The sequence below is a fragment of the Elgaria multicarinata genome, chromosome 17 (assembly GCF_023053635.1).
Source record: "Elgaria multicarinata webbii isolate HBS135686 ecotype San Diego chromosome 17, rElgMul1.1.pri, whole genome shotgun sequence".
Lineage (NCBI taxonomy): Eukaryota > Metazoa > Chordata > Lepidosauria > Squamata > Anguidae > Elgaria > Elgaria multicarinata.
In genome coordinates this window covers 7544218-7556135 of record NC_086187.1, presented here as the reverse complement: position 1 = coordinate 7556135, position 11918 = coordinate 7544218, and the positions used below count along the sequence as shown (strand labels likewise).

Sequence of the window (11918 nt, the reverse complement as noted above, 5' to 3'; positions counted from 1 at the left end):
TAGATACCTGAAACTTGACATGCATTCTGAAGGGACCCTAATAGTATGCAGCTCATGGTTATTTTATTCTTATAACTAGGGGTGTGCACGGACCCCCCACTCCGCTTCACTTTAAGATCCGCCATTTTCGGATCGGCCCGCTCCGCCCCGCCCCCACTCCGCCTGTGCCCACTCCGCTCCGCTCGGAGCTCCGGATCCGGATCGGAGCTCTGGTCCCCCCCATAGGGGGGGTTACCGGGCCCTGCCGCCATCGCCTCCCATGCGGCAACAGCGGCAGAGCCCGGTAAGGAGGAGGGGGGCCTTACCTGCCTCCGTCCGTGGTCCGTCGCCGTCTTCAATTGAGCCCGTGGTTCCACCGGCGACGGCGGCAGAGCCCGGTAAAGGACCAAGGGGGAGGGGGGCCTTACCTGCCTCCGTCCGCCGTCCGTCACCGTCTTCAATTGAGCCCGTGGTTCCACCAGGAAGTCTGGGCCGCAAGTGCGGCCCAGACTTCCTGCTGGAACCAGGGGCTCAATTGGAGACGCTGACGGACCGCGGATGGAGGCAGGTAAGGGAGAGGAGGGCGGGGGGCGTTACCGGGCCCTGCTGCTGTCGCCGCATGGGCGACAGCGACAGCGGCAGGGCCCAGTAAACCCCACTTACCTTTCTGGCGGAGCTCCGGATCGAGGCGAAGGATCCGCCTTCACCTCGATCCTCTTCGCCATGCTCCGCCGGCCCCCCAATCCTCTTCGCCTCCGCCTTAAGGGCAGGCGAAGCCCCCCGCTCCGTTACTGCTTCTCCGGTCTGATTAGAAGCGGAGCACATCCCTACTTATAACCCAATAATTAAGTTTAATTTAAATGTGTCCATGTGATCTAAGCCTGCAGGAACATTTTCAACCACTAGAATCATAGGAGAGTTGGGAGGGGCCTGTAAGGCCATCGAGTCCAACCCCCTGCTCAATGCATGTAGTGTTGCAGTCCATCCAGGTAGAAAGTAGGGGAGATTAGTAGGTTGAGGGAGAGAGTTATAAACCTGCCCCCTTCTGATTGCTGTGGGGGCACCTTTCCCCCCCACCATCTGAGGATGGGACTGGACAGAGCACCCCTACCAGGCGTTATAGGGCTGGACCATGGGAGGGTCCATGGCTAGGTGTACTAGTGGGCATGGCGTCACTCGGAAGGGGTGAGCATAAGGTGTCCAACTCGGCCAGTGGTGTAAATTCATCTTGCAGATGTAATCGGGTCTCCCTTGTGCTGTTGCGACACCCTTCTCCTCCCAGGAATGAAATGTCTGAGCTCTCCATCCCCCTGGGAAAAGACACATGATGTACCTATGTGCACATGGCTGAAGGCTTTTCTCTACTGTACGTTAAAATGTACAGAAACGTTTAGGTGGGGTTGGGTGGAAGAGAAGCTGCACTCAGGGTTTTTGTGTACATGCAAATGCCTTTACATGCCTGTGTGTGCTCAGGTCAACTTGCATCCATCCCACCCAACCCTGAAAAATGTCCGGCAGGACAAAATGTGGGAAGCTTGGAGGCAAAGTCAAGGTATCTAATCGCCCCAAGTAGGGTTGGATGAATCTGTCAATTTTGGATTTTCCCAATATTAAATTCCAATATTAAAATTTTCCAATATGAAATTCACGCCAACTCAAACTTCGAGAATTTCTCCAGTTTTAAGTTCATTGCATCCAAATATGGATTTATTTATTTTTTAAAAAATGTACATGAAAATTATAAGCATTCTTGTGTATATTTCTCCTAGTACATGCCTTTCTACATAGGCTTTCCCCCATAATATGCACATTTTTAAAAAATATACAGATTTTCAAGTAATTTTCCTATTATGATGCTCTTTTTTAAACCCTATCCCCCCTCCCATCCCTGATAATGCACTTTTGTGTAAGCAAATTTTGATTGGAGAACTCCCTTGCAAAATCCAGAGAGCTGCAAACTTTGAAGAATAACTGAGTTTTTAGTTCCTGTATGGGTTTGTAGGTGTCAAATTATGTAAGTTTGCATTAAAATATAAACTGGATGAATTTCTCCCTCAACGCTACATATATTATACAAATATGATGCTGACATTTATTTGTTGAATAAGGACTTAATTAATTTTTCTCAAAGAAATTATAGAAAACCGTCATGGGGTCACAGAAGTCCTAGGCAGCAAGTGTTCAGAAACAGAGTTATATGGGGTTTCTTCCTCAAATGAGTTGGGGTGAAAAGCAGTGGAAAGGGAGCGTGGGCTGTATCTTCTTTTAAGTAGAGTGTGTCATGGAGACTGGGCAGAAAAAGAGTGTACTGAATGAAAGTTTCAGTAACAAAAAGTGGAAGAAGTAAACTGTTTCCCCCTTGACCTTATTTCCTGCCAGCGTTCTCCTCTTTGGGAAAATGAGTTCATCTGTATCAGCTTGTGGGGAGACATGATAGCACTCTTCAAAGACTTGAAAGGTTGTCACACAGAGGAGGACCAGGATCTCTTCTTGATCATCCCAGAGTGCAGGACACAGAATAACGGGCTCAAGTTACAGGAAGCCAGATTCCAGCTGGACATCAGGAAAAATTTCCTGGTGGTTAGAGCAGTATGATGATGGAATGGATAGCTTAGGGAGGTCATGAACTCTCCCACCCTAGAGGCCTTCAAGAGGCAGCTGGAGAGCCATCTATCAGGGATGCTGAAGGTGGATTCCTGCAATGAGCAGGGGGTTGGACTCGATGGCCTTAGAGGCCCCTTCCAACTCTACTATTCTGTGATTCTAGCTTGAGCTCTGAAAAGATGGATTCTACATTTTATTGAGAATTAGAATTCTGTGACTGAAACAAGGGTAGGAGGGGAAGGTGGAATCTGGAACAGCTTTCTAAAAAATAGCATCCAACTCAAATTTTAATTTCTGAAAATAGGATTTAAATTCTGATTCATACTTTGGACTGCAAACTGATACATGAAGACACAACATCTTGCCAAGACAACACAGTCATTGCCATATGTAAAAAATACAGTGAGATTACATTCAATAAAGAACTTCACAAGGCATGTGAATATATATTTAGTGAAAGCAAAGTCTTGCTTCTTCCCCCCGCCCCCGCCCCCCAAATTACTTCTAGGAACACAGGAAGCTGCCTTATCTTGAGTCAGGCCCTTGGTCCATGGTCCATCCAGCCCAGTACTGTCAACGCTGACTGGCAGCAATAGCTCTCCAGGGTTTCAGGCAAGATCCTTTCCTAGCCCTACCTGGAGATGCCGCTAAGGATTGCACCTGGGACCTTCTGCATGCAAAGTGGGGTCTCTTGCTACTGAGCTGTGACCTCTGCATGACTCCATGACACGGAAATTCACCTTCAGGCACAGTCATTCTAATGAGGTTTGTGCAAAAGAACATCTTGGGGGTTTGTGCTCCACTGGCCAGATTAAGGAAGTGATTCCCTCTGCACCCTCCCTAGACATTTCCCTAGCCTCATCGTAACTCTTTGGCACTTCCATCAGATTTACGCAGATCTTTGAACCTGAGCGAGAACCTACAAGTTTGCTTCAAATTCAGCTGTAGACAAAACCCAGGGATACGTGAGGAAACACGTCACCAGTTGTTTTGAAGCTGGTTTGACTAGTGCTGTGCTGAAAATTTCTCCCATGAGAATTTCGACCATTCTCGTGCAATTTGATAGAAAAGAAATGGCTTTCAAAAAAGAAATTCAAAGGAGAAGAAATTTTGGAGAAATTCTCATAGGTTGCGTTCAGGGTTCTTGTTCTTCCTTACTTACCAGATGACTGAGGAGTACGTGTGAGTGTCCTGTCTTTCATTGTACAGTCATCTCTCACACAGCCTGTAGCCTCCTTGGCTTCCTGCACTGCCCGCCCAGGGGAAGACATCCTGAATGTATTCCTCCCATGGGGTCAATTCAGCTCAGGAAGTGCAGGCAGCCTGGGAGACTGTAGAGCAATGGTGAGATGTGTAATAGAAGGAAAATTATAGACAGTACCCTTAACCACCTTATGGTGAAAGCTGAGGTCAAAAGCACCACCAACACACATCCAAAATAAATTATAAACTGCCCTGAGAATGAGGCAGGAAAACGGAAATCCCTTTCATGGGGAAAGGAATTGTCCACCCAATTTTTCTTCCCACAAATAGGGTAAATTTTTAGAGGCCATTTTTGCACTGCACTAAGTATAATCAGTGACCCTCACCAATGATCCATCTAAATATTGCAGCCCTAGTTTTTATGGGGAACATGCAGTCTCTCCCCACCCCTTCGTGTCTTCCCAACAAGAAATGATGTGTGATTTGCCCCCATCAGGCTCAACATTTTTCCTCCCTCCACAAGCCACAATCAATGAGGTGAAGTGGAGGCAGGGAAACATTTGATGTGATGAACATTATGCGTCTTGAGGCTTCTTTCTCGAGGTGTTACCAGGGAGACGTAGATCAAAGATGTGGGTTGGAGTCATATGCCATCTGGACCTACCTTACTTTTATTTTTAAAGTATTTTGAAGGCCTTGGACTGCTACATCCTGACCCTTAATTACAGAAAATCTGGTTCCTGACATTTCAAAACACACCAGTCACACTTTACAAGCAAGAAAAACAAGTGTTGTGAGATGACATGTTTTTGCGAAATCACACTTCAGAAGGAATATGTTTTCTATGTAAGCATTTAAACTTTCTCTCTTAGCCATAAGTCAGGATTATATTGGTCCATGTCCAGCTGTGGACTCTGGGCATCACTGAGAAGAAAAATAGGGGTTTTCTTAAGTACCAAGACATTAACGGCAGAGATGAGGAGATACCACTGGAGATTTTGATGGGGCTGAGATTCCATTCTGGGTTTTAGCCAGAACTCGAAAGGAACTACCCAAGGTGCTAAACCCTAGCTCCAAAATGGGTACACAACCTTGGATAGCTCCTTTAGAATCCTGGCTGGTTCTGAGTGAAATCCAGGATGGGTTCACAGCCCCTCTGGAATCAGAGCCACCAGCCTCAGATAGTTTTAACTTACAGCTTTTTTTTTTTTAATCATTTACAGCTCCCACATTATGAGAAACAAACAGTTTAGCTTCCACATGGTTTCAATTTATGCACCTCACTTAAGTTGATGCCTGCCCTGTTGATGTTATAAGTTACAATGCCTCTGATTTTGGTAGGGTTCAGCACTAAAACCGAGAATGGAATTTCAGCCCTACTGAGATGGACTCACCAGCTTCCATTAGCAGATACAGAATGATCTGGAAGTAAGGGCAATGCACCACATTGTCAGTCCATCTCCCCATAGCTGCTCCTGTACTTCCTGATAGCTTTTGAGACATGCCCATTGCCCATTGTCCAGAATCAGATGAAACATCACCATCAGAGGACCCCACAATGCTCCCAGAAGAAGCCTGAAGGAAGCCTTGAGAATGGACTCCAAGTCAACACCCAGCCAGAGAACCTGAACTCATTCCCATCCCTGGACCCACTACAAGCACCACCGCTGAATGTCATCTTGCCCTGGGGGAGGCCTTTAAAAGCACACATTGGATCAGCTGCCAGATGGCATGATCCATACAGTCAAAACTTTGTTCAGCACTGGGCATCAGATCAGATACCTTGACTTTGCCTCTGAAAGTGCAGCTTGGGCCAGCTGTCGGCCCCTCCAATGTGGACTCTGATTCCACCACCCCCTTTTGAGTCAATGGCCCCTGGTGGTTTTAAAAAACAAAAGCAAATGCTTGGTTCCTGCCTTGAAGGTGCAGGTGCAAAACCTCTTAGGACCTCTTCCTAGGTCTGCCTGCCTACTGGGCAGATCCCTGTTGCTGAGTGAGCACTAGGCCTTCAGGCTCTGGGCTGGTTTGCTCACTAGGAGTTGGGGAAATAAGCTACTAGTCCTGATGGCTAAGTGCAACCTCCAAGATCGGAGGCACTAAGCCTGTGTGCCCCAGTTGCTGGGGAACATGGGTGGGAGGGTTCTGTTGCACCATGTCCTGCTTGTTCATCCCTGGCCGATGGCTGGTTGGCCACTGTGGGAACAGAGTGCTGGACTAGATGGACCCTGGGTCTGATCCAGCATCAGGGCTCTTATGTTCTTAAGCCACGGTGGGTGGGATTAGCATAACTTGCCGTGCTGTGCAAACCTGGCCAGGGTGGCAAACCAGTGTTGTGCAAACCTGGCCATGAGTAACAAGCCACCCAGAACCCTACAGGAGCACATGGATTTTGGGGGCTTCTTACTCATGGCAACAAGCCACCTTGGCCAGGTTCGCAAGACACAACAAGCTGCTGGGAGTAATTATGCGAACCCCCACCCCAGCCAGTGGGGATCAGTGGCTCCCAGTTGCTGGGGCTGTGAATTCATTCTGCGTTTCACTCAGAACCATCCAGAACTCTAAAGAAGCTCTCCAAGGTGACATAAGAACCAAAGAAGAGGCATGCTGGATCAGACCAAGGGTCCATGTTCCCTTATGCTGAACCTTAGCCCCAAAATAGGCTCAGTTCCTTTAGCATTCTGGCTGATCCTTAATGAAACCCAGAATGGATTTACAGCCCCACTGAAATCAGAGCCACCAGCCTTCACTGCCTCTAACTTGCGACCGGCATTTGCAATGTTGTTAACAAGTCTCCGCGGCTTATTAACCACCTTGCAATTGTGCAAACCACGTCTCTGTGTTGACCTTGCTGATGCTCCTGGACTATTCTGGTGTTGGTCAACCCTCTGCCTTCCCTTGGTGCCCATCTGATGTGTTGGACTATAACTTCCATACACCCCAACCTGGTTGGGAGTGATAGGAGTTGTAGTCCAAAAAAATCCACAGGATGCCAACTTTGGGAAAGCTGTGCTGCCTTTCAGTTCTTCATAGAAGCTTGGCGGCTTTGCTGAATTGTCCCCCTGCCTCACTAAGAAGACTGGAAAAGGGGCAATACATTTAGTCTTTTCCCATTCTTTTAATTGCCCCGAGCCACATCTGATGGTAGTGAATCATGCAGATTTCAGCACAGACTCGAAACAAAGTGTGAGGGATGGTTTGCATTGGTATGGTGAAATCATAGTACCGTTTCCTGTTTAGATGGTCAATTTCCACTTTGTACCCAACAACTAGTTTAGTGGGGGTTGAGTTCATTTAATCTCTTGGTTTTAAAATGTTTTGCTCAAACTTAATATTATATTTTCTTTCTTTCCTTTTTTACATGAATTGAAGTGCTCTGGGACAGCGGCAAGGAATACAGTTGATTCAAATGGGACGATTTCACCAAGGGATGGTCTTTCCTGGGGAAATTAATAGGGCTCTGAAGTACTTGACTGGTATTGGTGGAGAAAGGGACGGTGGATAATTCGGGTAAAATGGTTTGGGAGACAGATTTGAAGGTACAAATAGGACAACAGGGTTGGGAGGGATTATGGAAACAAAGAGCGTTGAGAAATATGTCAGTAAGAATAAAAGAGAATTATTTTAAAATTGTATGGAGGAGGTACCTAACTCCGGTTAGATTGAATAAGATAAACAATCAGCAATCAGAAAATTGTTGGAGAGGTTGTGGGGTTAAAGGAACGTATTTGCATATGTGGTGGGAATGTAACTATGTTCAGAAATTGTGGAAGATGGTGTTTTTGGAGATTGAAGAAATTGTGGAAATGAAGATAGAACGAACACCAAAAGTTGCATTGCTGTCACTATTTGAAGAAGACTTTAAATGTAAAAAGGAAATTAAGGAACTGATAACGAATTTGTTGATCGCAGCAAGATTGATTGTAGCTAGGAACTGGAAGATTCAAGGGGAATATTCTATTGAAGAATGGTATAAAGACGTATGGGATATAGCTATTAATGATAAATTAACAAGTAATATTAAATGGAGAAGAGGTATAGCTAAATCAAATGATTTTGAAGGAATTTGGAAACAGTTCCTAATATTTGTGTTTTCTAAAGGAAGTGGGAAACCACCAGCAGAAGAAAGTATGTGATTCTGGAATCAGGAATGAGATCCCGGGTGGGGGGTGCACTTGTAGGTTTTATTTGATTATGTTATTAAGATAAGATATTATGTATTCAATATTCAACATTATGCAGTAAGTTCTTGTTGTTGTTGTTTTTATGTGAAATGTAAATGTGTATGTTTAAGTAATGTAGAAAAATAAATATATATATATATATAAAAAATGAAGTACTTGACTTTGCTGGATGGGACCTTCTGGGAGGTGTCCATGTATCAAGGCGAGAGGACCAAGCATCATACAAGCCTGAAATCGTCACCCTCAAAAACATGTCCAGCCAGGTTGCATTTATTTATTTATTACATTTTTATACCGGCCAATAGCCGAAGCTTTCTGGGCGGTTCACATTTGCATTCTGTGCATGGCCTGTTAATCACAAGACTGCAGATTCGGGAACGGTTGGAATGAATTTACTCATCTCCCAATATTTCCTGACTTGAATCGGCTAGCAAAGTTTACATTCATACTCTCTCATTTAAGTGGATTTACAAGAGCGCTAATGATAGATGCTGCTAGATTTAGGGGAAATGGTAGGACATGATCCATCTCTATCATTTGTAGGGAATCCTAGAATAGCAGAGTTGGAAGGGGCCTACAAGGCCATTGAGTCCAACCCCCTGCTCAATGCAGGAATCCACCCTAAAGCATCCCTGACAGACGGTTGTCCAGCTGCCTCTTGAAGGCCTCTAGTATGGGAGAGCCCACAACCTCACCAGGCAATTGATTCCATTGTCATACTGCTCTAACAGTCAGGAAGTTTTTCCTGATGTCCAGCCGGAATCTGGCTTCCTTTAACTTGAGCCCGTTATTCTGTGTCCTGCACTCTGGAAGGATTGAGAAGAGATCCTGGCCCTCCTCTGTGTGACAACCTTTCAAGTATTTGAAGAGTGCTATCATGTCTCCCCTCAATCTTCTCTTCTCCAGGCTAAACATGCCCAGTTCTTTCAGTCTCTCTTCATAGGGCTTTGTTTCCAGACCCCTGATCATCCTGGTTGCCCTCCTCTGAACACGCTCCAGCTTGTCTGCGTCCTTCTTGAATCGTGGAGCCCAGAACTGGATGCAGTACTCTAGATGAGGCCTAACCAGGGCTGAATAGAGAGGAACCAGGACCTCACGTGATATGGAAGCTATACTTCTCTTAATGCAGCCCAAAGGGCCGTGGCTCATTGGTAGAGCCCCTGCTTTGCATGCAGGAAGTCCCAGGTTCATTCCCCGGCGTCTCCAGGTAGGGCTGGAAAAACCCTGCCTGAAACACCGGAGAGTCATTGCTGCCAGTCGGTATTGACAGCACTGGGCTAGATGGACCAATAAGGCAGTTGTTTTGTCACCTTCTCCCTCCCCACTGCTGTTCTGGGGTGTTGCCTTGCTGGAGGCCACTGAGAGCAGTAGGAAGGCGCCCATTTGCCAGAAAGGACACAGTGGGTTTTAGCAATACCAGCAGTGGCGACACGTGGCTCACTGCCCCACTGACATCGGAGCTACAAAGCCTCCACTGAATACCAGGTGGCAAGTGTGGGACAGGGTTGGTGAGGGTTACAAAGTATTCTAAGAGAACCCATCTGCACTGCAAACCAGGAAGGAAAGGAAAGGAACCTCTCGTGCAAGCACTGAGTCATTGCTGACTCTTGGAGGGACTCCTGCTTTCGCTGACGTTTTCTCGGCAGGCCTTATAGCGGGGTGGTTTGCCATTGCCTTCCCTGGCCGTTATTACCTTTCCCCCAGCTAACTGGGTACTCATTTTACCAACCTCGGGAGGATGGAAGGCTGAGTCGACCCGAGCCGGCTGCCTGAAACCAGCTTCTGCTGGGATCGAACTCAGGCCGTGGGGAGAGTTTCAGCTGCAGAAACTGCTGCTTTACCGCTCTGCGCCACATGAGTGCAAACCAGCATCCATTTTATACGCACTTGTCATGACTTTCCTGCACCATATCTGTGAGCCCAGTCAAATCTGCTCCTGCCTTAAGAAATCACCATATGTGATGGGCAGAGGGGAGATGGAGAGGTCTGCCTCCCCACCCTTCCATCCATTGATGAGGTCGATGATCATGATGGAGCCGTATCTCCCCCACCGAACCCAGAAGTCAACAGGTGCTGATGAGAATCAAGCCTGCTCCCGTCCGTCTGCCCCTCCCCCTTCATCTACATAGCTCCACCCCTGGATCCATTTCTTTGTCTTGTCTCCATGGACCCTTTGAGCTCCATTTACAAAGATAAGGTACAGACTGAGCAAGAGGAAGGGATGACGTCTTCTGTGCAGTGTTTTCTTTTCAGTTAGCCTTTCTGAAGCTTTCCATGACACCAAGACTGATCAAAACCAACAAAGAGAATAGGGGCACGTTAAAGACTGACAAAACTATTCTGGAATAAGTCTTCATGGACTACAGCCCATTTCAGCAGGAGTGTTAGGGAGAGTTTCAGATTATCATTTTAAATACAATATATGGTTCATGCATCTGATGAAGTAGACTGTAGTCCACGAAAGCTTATGCAAGAATAAATTTGTTTGCGTATATGGTGCCACAAGACTTTTTGTTGTTTTGGCTATAATAGGTTATCATAGATATTCTCTGCTTGAGTTATAATATCTTTAACCAGGAGGGGCAAAGAAAGGAAATCGCAGTACATTGAGACGGAGGATTTGATGATATCTTTTTCATCACGGGTCCGCCTGCTGCATTTGTTACAATCATGGTTCAAATCAAGAAACGGTTCTTTCCATGGTGATGGGCTCCTCACACCTTACTAGTCTGCATTTGCCCATTGAATTCGACACTTCTCTGGGGCAGCATTGCATCCTGCAGGTGGCTGCTCTTCTCCAGCCGATGTTCGGTGGGGTCGCCGTCTTCGATGCCGTTGCCTTTATGGAGGCACAAGACCTTCTGAAAGCTTTGCTTGAAGTTGTCAGAAAGGAATCCATAGAGTATGGGGTTTGCGCAGCTGTTTGCATAAGACAGCACCACCACAAAGGAGAAAACCCCCACGGCCATCTTCTCTGGCAATATGAATACCAGATTGACAATGTTCACGAAGTAGAAGGGGAGCCAACAGAAGACAAAAACGACCACAATGATGACCACCATCCTGGTGACCTTCCTCTCCGACCGCCGGCGCCTTGTAGAGCCAACGCGGATGCCAGATGACTTGACTTTGATTATGATCAGCAAGTAGCAGAGGCAGATCACCAGCAGAGGTCCAAAGAACCCCAAGACAGATGTGTAAATGATGAACACTGCAGACCATAAGTCAATCGGGTCCGGCCAGTTCATATTGCAGGTATGGAAACCTTCCTGGACATCAGTAAATATAATAATTGGCAGGACCACCAAAAACGAGAGAGTCCAGACTGCCATACTGATCAGTTTGGCCACTCTTGGCCGGCGCCACTTGGTGGACTTGATAGGGTGGACGACAGCAAGGTAGCGATCTAGGCTCATGACGGTCAGGCAAAAAATACTGGTGAATTGGTTAACGCCATCAAAAGCTGCAACTAAACGGCACATGAAAGTTCCAAAGGGCCAGAAGGAGATTGCATTCTGGGTAGCCAGGAATGGCAAGCCGAGCATGAAGAGCACATCTGCAATGGCTAAATTTAAGATGTAGATGTTGGTAACTGTCTTCATCTTGGCATAGCGCAAAACCACGTAGATGACCAAGGTGTTCCCGCTGAGCCCAATGGCACAAACCAAGAGGTAAATGATTGGGATGAAGACAGAGCGGATGTCGGAGAAAGGAGGGCATGTGATGGTCTTGTTGCTCGTTGCATTTGCCTCAAGGGAGAAGTTAACATCTGGAGAAATGGTTTCTTGGCCAAGAGTGGTGGGAAAGCACAAAGGATCCATGCTTCTTGTCTCAATACGATTTTCAACAATAATGATGACTGAAATCCCTGAACATCTTCTTACTGGAGGAAAGAAAGACAAATGAATTAAAAGATGGTGCATTTATCTATTAAAAGATGTTATTGGCGGA

At 46.5% G+C, this 11918-nt stretch overlaps 1 protein-coding gene across 1 annotated transcript; it reads right to left on the bottom strand.

The window, feature by feature from the left end:
• Window positions 1-10681: 10681 nt before the first annotated feature.
• Window positions 10682-11788, bottom strand: SSTR5 (somatostatin receptor 5). Its single transcript, XM_063143433.1, has one exon. It carries the CDS (start codon window positions 11786-11788, stop codon window positions 10682-10684), a length of 1107 nt encoding a protein of 368 aa, XP_062999503.1.
• Window positions 11789-11918: the final 130 nt, after the last annotated feature.

What these genes read in the sequence shown, in the direction of transcription:
- SSTR5 (XM_063143433.1), bottom strand. Translation starts at nt 11,788, where the DNA reads ATGGATCCTTTGTGCTTTCCCACCACTCTTGGCCAAGAAACCATTTCT.